At 42.6% G+C, this 15,005-nt stretch overlaps 1 protein-coding gene across 3 annotated transcripts in view; it reads right to left on the bottom strand.

Moving 5' to 3' along the window:
• Nucleotides 1-4,146, bottom strand: part of stxbp5a (syntaxin binding protein 5a (tomosyn)) — a gene marked incomplete at its 5' end in the record, with an annotated part of 86,576 nt that extends 82,430 nt beyond the window's left edge. For all 3 annotated transcript variants that reach the window (XM_080513898.1, XM_080513899.1, XM_080513900.1), the window contains 2 exons: nt 1,683-1,780; nt 4,009-4,146. In XM_080513898.1, coding sequence (XP_080370024.1) covers nt 1,683-1,780; nt 4,009-4,146 — 236 coding nt within the window. The remainder of the gene's footprint in view (nt 1-1,682; nt 1,781-4,008) is intronic.
• Between the last annotated feature and the right edge of the window lie 10,859 nt (nt 4,147-15,005).

Raw genomic sequence — 15,005 nt, 5'->3', positions numbered from 1 at the left:
ATCTGCCACTTTTTGTAATCCTCCATGGGACGGGGGCTGCGGCCAAATGCCCTGGCAGGCCAACCAGACAAACCAACATAAGCACACATTAACATGCACAAACATTGATATGCACAAAAAGCCACTAACTGCTGCAAAAAGGCCCTCCAGCACATAGATACGAATCAGAGCAAGGAGGGGGTCTCAGAAGACCTGCACCAGTCCAAAAGATGTACCAAAATGTGTGCCCACACAAAACCTGAATTGATCAACATAAACAGTTGAGACACTAGAAATTGTAAAACTTTCAGTCGATCCACTCGAACTGAAGCATGATAGCATTGTTGCCATCAGATAAAGGGAAAGCGGCGAAAAAAAGCAGAATGCCAGGGGGAGGAGAACCAACACCAGAAAGCAGTTAGGTGACTCCCAATTCACCTTCCCCCGACTCTGATAAGACTCAATCTGATGAACATCATACAAACACAAGCAGAGATTCTTCCACTGATTCAGTTTCAAAGTGACCAGCTTCAAGTGAGCAGGAAACAAACTGAGGATCATACGAGTACGTTTAGATCTCCGGGTGGACCGAGCTCCAGTTCACTTTCTTGTTCTGCGGTTGCAACGTTTGGAGCCAACAGAAGTAATGGACCAGAAAGCAAGACATAAACCATGTAAAGCTCATTCAACACTCCCTTCTAAAGCTCTAAGATGGTACTTCTACTGGAGGAGGGATTTAGTTTTCTATTTGCTAATACATGGGTATGCCTGACAGTGTGCATTGTGGATGACTTGGGCTTTCTCTTCAATCTGTAAATCTTAAGGGAAATACACCTGGCCACTTTAAAAGAGTAAAAGTAAATGTGCTTATGGCAAACACACGAATGATTTTAGTCTGGCGAGCATCCACACTACAGACTCTCATGCTCATTACTGTCTACATGCGGGGTTTTTTCTTTTTTTTTTTTTTTAGCACAGGTGAACAGGACTGAGTCACAACCGTAGCTGCCAGCAGGTGGGAATGAGGGACAGCCAGGCGGACAGCCCTTCATCACACCCATAATGAGCTGGCAAAGGTTGTCGGACAGGCAGGAGAACACATGGAGGACCTGTAAAAACAGCCTCACACAGGAAAGCACGCGGGCGTTCTCCGAAGCTATACGACTCCCTGCGGTGCCGTTTCATCACAAGCTGTTGTGCCAGTTTGTGGAAATGTTCCCGTATTACAAGAAAGCTGACATGAGCTACCACTTGTGCCGAACTGCAGCATACCTCAACATGGGGCTCAATGTGAACCCTTGAGTGACGTGTGCCGTCCTATCAGGCCACGTAAAGACGTCTGCAGCGATGCAGTGACTCCACGGAAAAGCTGTAATGGTGAGGTGTTCAGCTTATCGTCCCACGCGATAAGATGAGGAACTTGAGCATTTATGGAAAGGCAAATAAAAGCTTTTCCAAGCGTATGCAGAATCCCAAAGGAGAGGCAGCCCATGTTATCAAAAACTCCAAGGCACAGTAAAAGAAAAAAAAAACAAAAAAAAAAACACACTGAAACCAAACCAATGGGCATCAGCACTTAACTATAGGGACACAGACATCTGTTCACTTACCTGCTGCCGCCTCCTGGGGAATGCAGCTACCCCAAGGAGCTGCCACGGGCCACAGCAGCCAAAAAAACAGCTCAACTGCGACTAAAAGGATACAATCTGAGCGATCCCCTCTGGGTGCCGATGGCCAGGATCTTCTGCACGGGGTCAAAAGCCATGGATGACGGCTGATAGGGGAAACCATGACGGACAGTCTGGTATGACATGCAGAGAGACGAGAAAACAGGTTAGTGAGAGAGAATATCAATTTGCGGTTCACAGTCGGGGTGTTGTTCTGTCAGAGGATGTCACACACCTGACTTTGGTAAACAAATGGCCCAGATGGATGTGGAAACTGTTACAAAACAGTGATATAAAGCCTGAAATTGTGCCGACAAGAGAGTAAAAAGAGAAACTAATGTTCCTTCGATACATGGGTACCCTGTTCTCCATGATAGGCTGATATTTGGCCTCGCTTTTTAGGATCCTTTTATAATCATGAGCCTATTTTGAGATTCCTTTTCTCTCATTTCCCTCTTTTTATGCCGTCTTCTTTCTCTCACTGCCTCCCACATGGAGTCGTGATTACACTGAAGTCTGGAAATAAAACACATCAATGAGCAGCACTGGGTTATGATTCGTTACCGGGGCCTTCCATGAGTGTGTGTGTGTGTGTTACAGTCACCCCACGAGTGCAAAGAGGAGCGATCCCGTTTCTCTATCTGTACATTTGTGTGACTGTAGTTTTACAGCATCAGTCAGTCAGTCAGTGGTGGCTGTTGGATTTGTTTGCTTAGTGACAGAAGGCTAACGCACGTTACATAAGAAGCACTCAGTGCGGCAGAGACACCTGCCTTCATCGCAGAGAAACATCACAGCCACCTTCTGTCCCAACAAGCAGTAAACGGTGCAGGAGGGAGGCTCAAGTCTTGCTCAGAGATATTTTGAGTTTTTGCTTTTGACTGACATATTTGGGATGTTGTGGCTCATTGTTGTAACTTGTTTTTCTTTCCAACTAGTAAACCACAACATCCCTCAGGGCCTCAGGTGTGTTGGCCTAAATCTGTTCATCTCTGGCAAGTGTTAATCCCATTGAGATAAAGACAGTAAATTATGTTGGTTTTTGTTGGTTTAGACAAGAACTACTGTACTGTATTAAAGTAACAACACATTGTGGCAGTTAAGGTTATGTTTTCAGTTCCATGTTGAGTTAGTAATTATTTGAACCTGCGTCCATTGGGAGAGTGTTTGAACCTTCATCATATGGCAGATCTATTTATAATTTTATAGTTAAAACCTTCACATTGAATCTACAACCCTTAACTTATACCACCATGCAAAAACCGTATGTGGGGAAATCAATAGCAAGCAAACAGCGGAGTGTATTAAAAGGCTTCGCCAAACCATTAGAGCCCAACTGGAGAAATCATGATTGAACATTATAGTGTGGGCTAAGACGCAGCATGCACAGCATGTGAATTGTAAGAGTGTTTAATTATCCCATTCAATGTTGTGACCAACACAGGAAGAAGAAGAAGAAGGGAAAAAAAGCTGGCCCCCGCTCACTTCATGCAATATCAGTCCCCATTGGACCAATGATCTGGGGGTAATGTGTGTGTGCCTGTGTGTGTGAGAGAGCGAGAGAGAGGGGTGAGAAAGAGAAGATATAGAAAAAGATGTGGGAAGAAAAGGAGGGCTACATAAGATGACACACACGCACACGCACACACACACACACACGCACACGTACACACGCACACACGCACACACACACACACACACACACACACACACACACACACACACACACACACACACACACACACACACACACACACACACACACACACACACACACCGTTTTGCTAATCCAAACCGAGAAGATTATGCAAGAAGGGATCAGTTCAACCCAACCCCTTGATATGACAGTTCATGCCATGCGCACATACAGCGAGCTCCCGTGTTTCCACAGTGCCACATCAATGCAGTTCTCTCTTTACAATTGGATGCTTTGAAAATGGTGCCAGGTATAAACACGCCACGAAAAGACGCAGGCAAATTGGAACTTAACAAGGTCCATTGTCCCATCGCCAGAGCGCACTCTCTCTCTCTCTCTCTCTCTCTCTCTCCATACAGTATGCGCATTACAGGGATGGACGTTACACTAAGTTCCAACCATTGAAATCCAAGCACAGTGAGAACAATCACAAGCTTGATTGTTGTGTTTAATTGCATTTTGCAGAAACCGATTGATTAATCCTTAATCAACACATCGAGGCCAATTTATAAAGCTTTTACATTTTTTTCAAAGAAATATGTGGCGCTTGAACCTTCAGTGTCCTGAAATGGGATGAGTGCAGCACAAACTGAATAATTACACTGCGAGCAGAAGGGCTATAAAAATAATAATAATAATTTTAAAAAAGGGATCAGTGTTGCCCACCTTGCAGAGCTGGAAATGCTCGGACTGGAGGGTCTCCTGGATCAGATGGTTCTCCTGTGGCCCCACTTGGACAGACGGTGTGGAGGAGGAGACCTCTTTCAGACCGTCCAGCACCTTCCTGATGTTGAACTTCTTCATTTTTCACACTGCGGAGCGCGCGACTGAAATCACCCGCAAGAGATAAAGGTGATCGCCCACTTTCTCTCTTTCTATTCTGACTTGCCCTGTGGATCTCACATCTTAGTGCTTTCTTAATCGAACGCAGTCGTCTCCATGCTGCAGGGCTCTGGCGCGCATCGCACGGCTCGCTTCTTCTTTGACGCGCAAAACGTCGGAGACGCGCCTCCGGGATGCGAATGCGTCCGCGTAATAATTCGCTCGGAGATTCCGCGCCGCTGTGTGCCCCCACTGCGTCTCTCTGTGGCTCCAGCTCTCCCTCTCGGCCTCCCTCCCCTCCCCTCTCGGCTGTGTGCGCCGCTCAGCTCAGCCAAGGCGGAAACGCAGCGCGGCGGCGGCGGTGATGGTGTTGCTGCTGCTGACGCTCTTGCGCATGTCTGACAGAATACAGGCTTCAACACCACCTTGCCAGCCCACTCTCTCCCTCTCGCTCTCCCTCTCGGTCCTGTCGTTTCATCTGCCTCCAGCGACAAAGCCCCTTCCCTCCCTCCCTCCCTCTCTCTCCCTCCCTCCCTCTCTCTCTCTCTCCATCCATCCATCCATCCCTCCTCTCTCACGCACACATAGGGTTTGCTCCACTGCACCTGGTGATGCTGGTGCTGTTGGGATGCTGCAGCGTTTTGAGTGTCTGCGTGGAGACAGACAAGCAAACAGACGAGCTCTGCCCCATTCTTTCCACTGCACCCTCTCCCCCATCCACTGCGCCTTTGCGTGTGTGCCTGCCTGCTGGATTCGCCATATGCAGGGGGCCATCCAATACAACGTCAACACTGATGGCAGGGGAGGTGGACGAGGTTATAAAACCTGGCTGCGCCCTGTTTGGGAATAACAAAACACATCTAAATTAGAGCTACGTTTTCTTCACACTGTGTGGATTTAAACAGAATTAAAACTAGAAGGAATTAAGGGATCACTTTGTACCTTTTCAAACACGTATCCAAGGTGTGATTTATGACAAAACCAAAGGGGTAGAGAGTTTGTGGGGATAGATGTTTGACTACAGATTTATATTTCACTGAAATGCAGCTTTAGTTGCAGGTCCAAAAGTTCCCTAGCCTGGTTTTTTTTTTTTTTTATTCTCCACTCATTAGTCCCAGTAACAACATATCTCATTGTGAAAATACAGGAAGTACAGCATTTAGCCAGGAATTAGTTCCTGACATGAAACAAAGTATGACACAGTAAATTACAAGATTGTGTAAATCAGAGGAAATCCAGTCTTGAGAACCTTCCGTGTGTATATATGAGATCAGCGATATAGGTTTTCATTCATACTCACTTGCTCAGACAGCTGTTCCCCAAAAACTGTTCATTGCTGCACAGCATTCAGTGTTTACATTCGTCCAGTTAACCAACAGATGAAGCCACTGGGATCAAAGGTGAAACGTCTTGCAAGACACTTGACCAAGTCCCGTTGATTTGATTCAATTTGCTTTGAGATACAGCACTAATGGAAAGCAGGGTGAAGCAGCTTTAATAACTATGTATGGAGGAAATTGATTTTATCTCCAAAATTTAATTTGCAGAAGGAGAAATATCCTAAGGAGGATTATACACCTCGAAAACTGCACCCTCATGTTTAGTAACTTTTTAATTCTTCAAGATCAGTTTGCTTGGAAGCAGCACAGTCAGTAACCAAACAGCTGATCAATCAATCCATCTTTCAGGATGGGTGGTAATGGGTGTGTCATCCGACAAGATAGGAATGAAAACGGTTTGGGTGTCCTCCATCCCGACAGTGACTGCTCCACAGTGCCAAGTAACACTTCACACAGTGAAGAGCTATGAGGACGAAGGGCGTTTGAGGAAGTCCGGCCATTGTGTCTGCCAAACAGATGACATATTGTACGCTCGCCCTGGCTGTATTAACACATCAGAGCTTTTGGGGGGTTTTTTCTCTCTCAGACCCTGCTTGGCCACTGGCCTGCAGTGCTCCTAATTTAAAACAGGAGGTCCTGCAGAAACACCCAATAAGGTAGTGGAAAATGATCAGGGTTTAAAATGTCATGATGATGGGGTGATAGTTTTAAGACACATTCCTTAAATAATCTAATTGAGAACTTTGGAAGTATATTTGCTGCACATGTTTACTTAATTTTTTTCTCCAGTCATCTTTCTTAAACATGATCCCATGACCCGCCGCATGTTGCCCCATGCCACAACACGCCAGATTTAATTTATGGGTTCTTATCAGGAGGTTGCAGAGCTTGTTGGTGATTCATTCATTTGAATCAGGTGTGTTGGAGCATCTTAAGCGTGCAGGGCTTTGGGTCTCAGAGGGATAAGAATGTTTAGAAAATGCTGATGGAGTGAATATATTGAGTATGGCAGTGTTGCTGAACTAAGTGGAGTTTGCGTGTTACCTTATGTATGAGCAGGTTTTCTCTTGGGTGCAGAGTCCTCACACTTGCAGACTGTATGCAAATGCGTCAACAAAATGTCAATACTGGAATCTTTTGCCATCCAGTCCAGACATTACCCTTGATTTAGCCACTTAAAAAGGACCTAAAAACATTTTTTTAAATGTTATATGTTAATGTTAATAATTAACATTATTACACCAGAGCTCCCCAAATGGGAACTTTTTCAACACATTTCACAGGCCAAAGCTGCAATATAGACTCAGCACATAGACGACTTTAGCAGCAGTTAGGTTACCTAAGAGCTTAAGTGACCCCAGGACAGCAGTGTACGTTTGTAAGGTCGCCAATGAAAGTATCAGCCTTGACAAACTGAACGGCGGCAGCTCATGCCTGAGTACCGCTGATGTTGCCACCTGTTTGTGCCGACCGTCCTCAACAGGTGTCCCGCTGGCAGCGAGGACCGGGGTGCAGCGGCAGAAGTAATGGCTGTGTTTGTGCGCCTGCTAACAACACCTGATGCCAACGCTGTCTTCAACTGGAGCAAGTCCAAAAATGGGCATTACTTGGTCAATTCTAACAATCATAATATCATTAAAATAAATGGTGAATGTCCATTTGTGCTCTCTCACAATCAGTGAAAAGGATGTGCGCCAGATCTTCAAGAAACTTCAGGAGAACCCTACTGCTACTGCTACTCAGTCACAGAATGTCAGACCTGCCGTGGAATAACCTGGAACAAAACTGTCACTGTGAATATACATATACGCAAACTGTTTAATTTAAATGATCATCTACGAACACTTTAACATAAATACTGAAAGTTAACTACCTCATGTTTATCTCATCATCCTTTTGCATTATTCGCCAATGTAGTATTATCTCATTTAGTCTTGTTCATATTAGTCTTTAAATGCTTGTTTATATTTTTATTGTTTATTGTTTATTGTCATTGCTTGATGTTACTTCTGTACAAAGAGAGCACAGTCTACCAAAGCCCAATTCCTTGTGTTAAACTTACCTGTTCAATGAAGCTGGTTCTGATTTTGTTTCTGATTCATGGGAGCGACCCTTTGAGGAGACGCAGATGATGAAATGCATCGAGGAGACGAAGATGCTGTTGAATAAAAGGGCACAAATAGATATGAAGAGGAGCAGGGAGCAACGTATTAATTCAGTCACTGTACCAGGGTGGCTTGAGAGCAATTGTTGCTGTGCTGATTTGCATAATGAACTGAAATTGACCATAGACACCTTCCAACCCCAACTGATATCACCTGATCTTGAATATTTTATTCAGGCAAACAAAGAGACCCTTATTAGCCAATCCTTGCATGTGCGTGAGTGAGTGTTGTGGGAGGAGAGATCTTTGGGTGACACTGACATCAGTGATTTAATTTAGCACTATTGTGCCAGGGCCAGGCCATTCATCCGGCTGCATCGTGTGCATCTGTATTCCTACTGTGTTTGTACTCTTTGATAAGGCTTTCAACACCAACATCACTGCTGTTAGTGCTTCTTGTTTTGCTTTTGTTTGCTTTTAGGGATTTTTTTTTTTTTTTTTTTTTTTTTTTAGGAATCAAAGTCCAAACAGTACAAGACCAAAACCTTCAATTGAAAATGCCTCCTGATGTTTTTTTGATCAGGAGGCATTTTCAATTGAAGGCATGGATTATATGCATCATCGTGATTAGATGGGGTTGTTTGAATAATATCGTCACAGTATGATAGATTATTAGTTTTAAAAGATTTAAGTACAAGTAGAGAACACAAATGTGATTCTTTCCTAGATGTATTGTTTGTACCTGCAACCTTTTGGAGAGGCAGTTTGTTATACTCTTGTCGTCTCTGCAGGCATTGTATCTCTTGTCATGTTGCCAAGTGTGTTTGATTTCGAAAGATTTCGCCTGAAAACAAAACCCAATTCCTCATATGAACAATGGAGTTTGTGTGAAGTCAATTCAGAAAAGTCTTAAAAAAAAGACTTTTAGACACGCCAAATGTATGTACATTTTTAGAGTAGAAGTAAGTTCAAGTATAGCCAGCGTCTGCAATTGGTTTACCTGTAACATTATTGTTTTCATATATGATCCACTGTGCTTACAACAAAAGCAGATCCAGAAGGTGTTTTGTTTAAAGATTTACCCTCATTTCTTTTGATTCCAAATACTCCTCATTAGATAATACCTGCTGTAAACCCCCTAATGAGTTCTGTACCCTTCTGCTTGCTCTAGTTATAAGTTTCACTTCCACTTGTCTTTTTTACTGTCAGTGTCTTTTTACTGATTCAAACGGATCATAAAATCCAGTGGACACACTCAGATTATTGTTTCATGTGGCATTGTCCTCTCTTCTTTATTTATTTTTGATTGTTTGTATATTTTTCTTATCCAGTTGTGTCTTGTGCTAAGTTTTTATTAATGGGTGGGATGGGACAATGGACAATCATGGACTTCAGTTCGGATGTAGATGCAGATTGGGCTCAATTGATTCAATATTGATACTGTCGCATTACGCTGAATGACACTCTTACTTTTAATTCCATCAATTTATACACACTGTTCTTTCGTTGTAAAAAAAAGAAAAAGAACACTAAGAAAAAGATTTAAAGAATAACACATAACAGGACATAATTGCAAGCTTCATATGTAAATCCATAAAAAAGTTTCCAAAATTAAATCCCGAAAGACATTGATAGTTTGGTTCAAGCACAATATCAAAAAATGATTGACTCGCACTCTGGATAATCAACAGCCTGGAAAACGTCACTTCAACGGTGCATGATTCACAAAGTCACTTTAACATTGTTGCTAATAAGACCACAGTACAGTACATAGAGCATTTCCTCATCACTTCACAGCGACTCCATGATCTATTATCATTCAAGGCAACACGCCTGGTAAACATGCAAACTGCATAGATGAGTACAGAGCGAATCCAGTGTTAATCCCAGGTCAGAGGTCAGTGGGGCTCAGCCAGAAACATCTACTACCCAACAAATGTGACTGTATCAAGCAGTGCATCGAAATTGCATGCGAAATCAGCAATCAGCAATCAGAAATCCTGAGCGAAGAATCATCAGAGAATCGAGATGCCTTTGTGGAAGACGTGCTGGAAAAGCAGGTGGTGATGTGTATTGTTGTAGGGTTGCAGAGTAATTATATGAGCAGCGACACATCCAGAGTTTCAGTTTTGCTGGATCTCCGTGCTTCTTTTGACACAGTTGACCACAACATACTGCTTGACAGACTTTAAAAATGGTTGGGAGTGTCTGACTTGCCATACAAATGCAAGATAAGGACTATTCTGCATCAATAGCTAATTATGAATTTGAGAATGTGACAATCACTTGTTGGAGTTCTTCAAGGCTCCATTCATGGACCTCTTTTGTTTAACATTGACATGCTCCCTCTGGCTCTGATCATGGACTATTACATCTCCTATCATAGTTATGCAGATGAAACACGGATGTATATAACTTTATTCCTGCTGAGCAAGTGCATAAATGATATTATTGAGGGGACGACAACAAATCAAGCCAGAAATGTCAAGTGTAATTATGGACTCAGACCTTAAATTCAACAACCACATTGACAAAATCAGCTTACGACCATATGAAAAATAATGCAAGAATTAAAGGACTTATGACCAAACGAAATTCATAGAAACATGTTCACACATATTTTCAGCAAGATGGATTATTGCAACAGTGTTTGTCTGCACGTCTCATTAAATAAATCTGTTAATGCAGCTGCAGCTCATCCAGAACACTGCAGCCAGAGTCCTCACCATCACATAGGGAGGCACACCTTACACCTGAGCTTCAATCTCTGCACTGGCTGCATGTGTGAAGCTCTGAATGGCCTTGAGCCTGAATACATCTCACATTTATTTGTAGAATATGAAACATGGAGACCCCCGGAGGTCCTCTGGAAAAGGTTTACTAAATGTTCCCACAGTCAGAAGCAAACAAGTTGAAGAAGATTTTAGTTCCTATGCTCCTCACCCGTGGGACAAACTTCCTGAACACCTAAAGACTGCTGACATACTCAGTTTCTTTAGATCAGACCTTTGAACACTATTATCTGTTCATGCTTTCTAATAAACAATACATTTTTCTTATTTAATCATCTTTTTCTTATATTTTACTTGTTTTATTATGCCATTCTTAATCAACTCATTTAATGTTTTTCCTTTATGCACGGAACAGTGAAGTGCCTTGTGTCGAAATGATGCTATAAATAAACTTGCCTTGCCAGAGTTAAGTGAACATACCCACCTACACATTCAAATTTGCATATATTACGCAGACATATTGTTTAAAGATTATGAATATGCATGTACACACCCCATCTACATATATCCATACACATCTTATTATTCTAATCCTGCAGTACAGAATTCAATGTTCTCTAATTATCTCAATTGTCAGTTGAATTGCATCATAACCACATTTCAGGAGGTATTTTGCACATTTTGGATTAGCTGTTTCAACAAATGTAAAATAATGGAATCAAAATAAATACAATTTAAGATGAGGGAACCAGGCGGTGCTCACATGTGCACGAAAAGTGTCCACCCACATAGAATTCCTCTTGTGGCTTTTTGCTCAGTAAAAATCTTGCACGTGACCGAACAGGGATGAAACTTGCCACACTCTCAACGCATTCAAAGCGGATCCATCCGCAGCATCGCATTGTGCAGCTCAACGTCACTGTGAGTCCTGTGTGACCCCTGCTCTAACAATGTCCCCTGTGCTGTCTGGAGAAAGTGTAAAAAAAAAAAAAAAAAAAAAAACCCACAGGGACATTGGGGACAACTTCAGGTCGCGGCGAGTCGGGGCGTCTGCCTGTCATGCAGAAGGACTGGAGGGATGTGACCTTCTGCCCTCACTGACAGCTGTAGTTAATCAAGCGAATCATAGCACACCTGAGTTTAACGTCTCTGACCCCCGAGCCTCCCCGCAGCATTCACCCTGCTCACATGAGAATACTAAACACGGCGAAAATCCTACGAAAGACAGGAAACAGGATGATGACAGTCACGCCAGTGGTCACAATAACATCAGCATGTAAAACAGCTGGAGACGAAATCTTCACCACTATCTGTGAAATACATACATCGCACACTCAGCCACACCAGATCCAGAGGGATCGAAGTTAATGAGCCAATGCTCTTGAGGAAACAGTTGATTGACTCTGCTCGGAGAAGGATGTTTTCAATGTCAGACATTCTCCCTTATAAACACTTATAGCTTGGCTGCTCACAAAAAGCTTAGAAGCACATCTGTAAATGTCTTTCTCCACACAGAACCCCACTGCCCAACATCCAATACCAGCCCTTGTGGTTACACACGGGCTTATAAATATTGATGAGGGGATAAAAGAGATGAAGAGATGGGAGGGGGTGGAGAAACTGAAAACACCATAAAGCCTTCATCATGGCTACAATGCTTGAGAAGATTTGTCTCCCCTGGCAAAAAAAAAAAAAAAAGATAGATGTTTTATTTGGTCTACAAGGTCATATTCTTAAAAAGCCAGAAACATGTAAAATGGCAGTTTGAGGCTGGTATGTGTGTAATCACAGGCATGTTTTTGCAAACAGCTCTGGGGTCGGATGCATAACTTCAGCTTGTAGCCACTCAGGGCTGCACAGCTGGCATCAATTCCAATAATCAGGCACTGTGATAAGCTGACCATCAACAAACACACACACAGGCAGCAGATGGGTACCACTAAGGGCATTGCCAATGTTACCATTGCAGCAAAATGGGATCTCGGGGACGAGGCATTCTTAGAAATAGGCAGCGTGTCGGCATGGTCACAAAATTAAGTTTACTTGAAGCGGTCATGTGGAAATTGAAGAGACGTGAGAGGTGAACAGCACTTTGTCCTCAGTTCAGTGTAACTGACTCACTGAGCAGAGGTCACCTCTACAGTTGGTCCCAGTTCTCAGAGGGAGTCGAGGAGAGCTCCAATACAATCAGCAAAACACTATCATCATTTTACCAGAATTAGGTTGGACAGAGACCTGCAAGCAAAGCACCACTGTTTTGTTCTCTACACACACACACGGGTTGTTTTTTTTCCCCCCATCGATTTACTGAATTTCTTGACCTTCACATCTCAGTGTCAAACCTTCATTGTGCTACAAGTTTCACTTCTTGTGAATAATGACTTTTGCTATAAAACCACATCTTCACCCTTAAAAACAATGAAACCAGTGGGAATCTATGCATTTTGGACCGCACTAGATAAGCTGGGCCCCACAACTGTAGTGTGTTCTAGTAAGGTGAGAAATACAGGACACACACACTGATTTGTTTTCAAGCTTTCCTGTGGCATTGCATTGACCTGCATTCCTTTCATGCAGACTTACTATAAAGTGACTAACCTATTCCCTAAAAGAGCTCCCCTGAGCGCTCAGTGTGGCTGCACACCACATCTTAGAAATAGGATGAGAAATGTAAAATAAGGAATTTCCCCAATTCCTTTCGTCTTCTTTCATCACATGCGAGTGTACAAGGATATAACACACATCCACACGTGTGCACCCTCTCTTGTACACGTGCACACTAATGTGTCTGAATACGGAGATAATAATGAAGCATCAACAGTCCGTATGAGTGCTCATGACAGTGAAAGGTCCTTGACCCTGTTATCTTCAAACAGTCTAAATCAATGCTCAGCACAGGGGGAGTTATCAATGACTCTTAAACAGCCACCCACTGTTGGTTTCAGCTTTAATCAATTCACACTTTATCAAATCGGCACTTCATCATCAGCTGGCCATGCCAATGAACTGATATGAGGCAACGCATTCAGCGTCTCCTTCATCTATAAAGTACGCGCGAAGTCAACTTAAAACGTCAACATGAGTAAGAAATCGACATCAAAACACCAGTATGCAGAAGAATCCAAGTCAAAAGAAAGAATGTTAATTAAATCTTTGTCAAGGACAGCAGTTGTGTGATGGTGAACTACCTTACCAAGGGCTTCCTTGCACAACTATCCCTTGTGATTTGCAAAGGCTATTACACAATCCAATAAAGTTGAATGAAACTTACACTCTAGTTTTATTGGCAACCTGACACCTCCCAGCTTTGCTGTGCAAACTGAGTAAGTGTTGCCACTTTAATACAATCATCTCTAACACTAAGCAATTAGGAAGAAATCCAACCAGTCACTGGAATTCTGTTTCAATCATTTGTTCATTCATGCTATTGTGTTTTGAACAGAAAAAATAAAAACAAAATAATGATCTCAATGAAATGAAAACATGCTCAAACAGGAGTAGGAAGAAGTGTGTGTGTGTGTGTGTGTGTGTGTGTGTGTGCGTGCCTGCGTGCGTGCGTGCGTGCGTGCGTGCGTGCGTGCGTGCGTGCGTGCGTGCGTGCGTGCGTGCGTGCGTGCATGCTTTTTTATACCTAATTTACCCATTTGCTTACAGTGTTTGAACTGCTTCATGGTTGGACATTGCCTGAGCTCGCCTATTGAAGGAAATGGGATGTCTTATACTTCCAATTGTGACATTTAATGATGCATTAGGCTGCACTAAACAAAAATGTACCTTCACACAGTGCACGTGTGCAATAAATGAGTTGATCTGCAGCATTCAAGCAAAGAACCACAGCTGACGGCACTTTACCCATAGATATTTTGAAATAAACACTTTGGACAGATTGTGATACAACAGGAAGTTAGCTCAGCTGCGCTCTGACAGTCAAAGTGACTTTCCTATAATGACTATTGACACAAGCTCCTTTAAAAACACACAACAACCAGAGGTTTGTGTAACTGTCAACAAATGGAGCTGAATACAAAATGGCACAGAAGGGTATCAAGATAAAACTTCTGCAGCTCGCCCACTCACACATGAAAAGGGTAAACTGCACTTCTTTAGTTTACTGCAAAGAATTCACAATCAGAAAAGGTTTGAACTGTTGAAATGTGTTTTTTTCTTAAAAAAAAAAAAACCCAAAACAAATCTAAAGTTTCTTCTTTGCATGATATTTTATATTAGTGCCTGTTATCCTAATGCTATTTTGCTAGCAATATGATAGCTTACTGTTACTGCTGCATTAAAATGGGCACTGCTGCCATCTGTTGTTCAGCGCGAGGTATGTTATGCAATTACTTTTAATTGTGATTTCTACAATTTGCAGTGCCATTTCACCTTTGGTAGGCTGGTTTTGGCCTTCTTCATGCTTTCTTTTCTTGTTGCTCTCACACTCTCTTCCATCTTTTCCTTTCATTCTGTCCTTTCTGTTTCGCATGCAAATATTTAGTCCTTTAAAGGGAGTTTTTCCTTTCTACCATCACCTGTTTTTTTCCCTCTGTTAAAGTGAATATCAAGATCTGGCTGTGTCAGTCTTGTGTGGATATTGATTGGATTTGACCTTGGAATATGAAATGTTCATCTTTAAAAACTTTTACTTGATAAATTGGGCAGATTCTTGTA

Source organism: Blennius ocellaris (assembly GCF_963422515.1).
Source record: "Blennius ocellaris genome assembly, chromosome: 18".
NCBI classification, from domain to species: domain Eukaryota; kingdom Metazoa; phylum Chordata; class Actinopteri; order Blenniiformes; family Blenniidae; genus Blennius; species Blennius ocellaris.
Note: the sequence above shows the minus strand (reverse complement) of the source record. Positions and strands in the feature narration are given on the sequence as shown.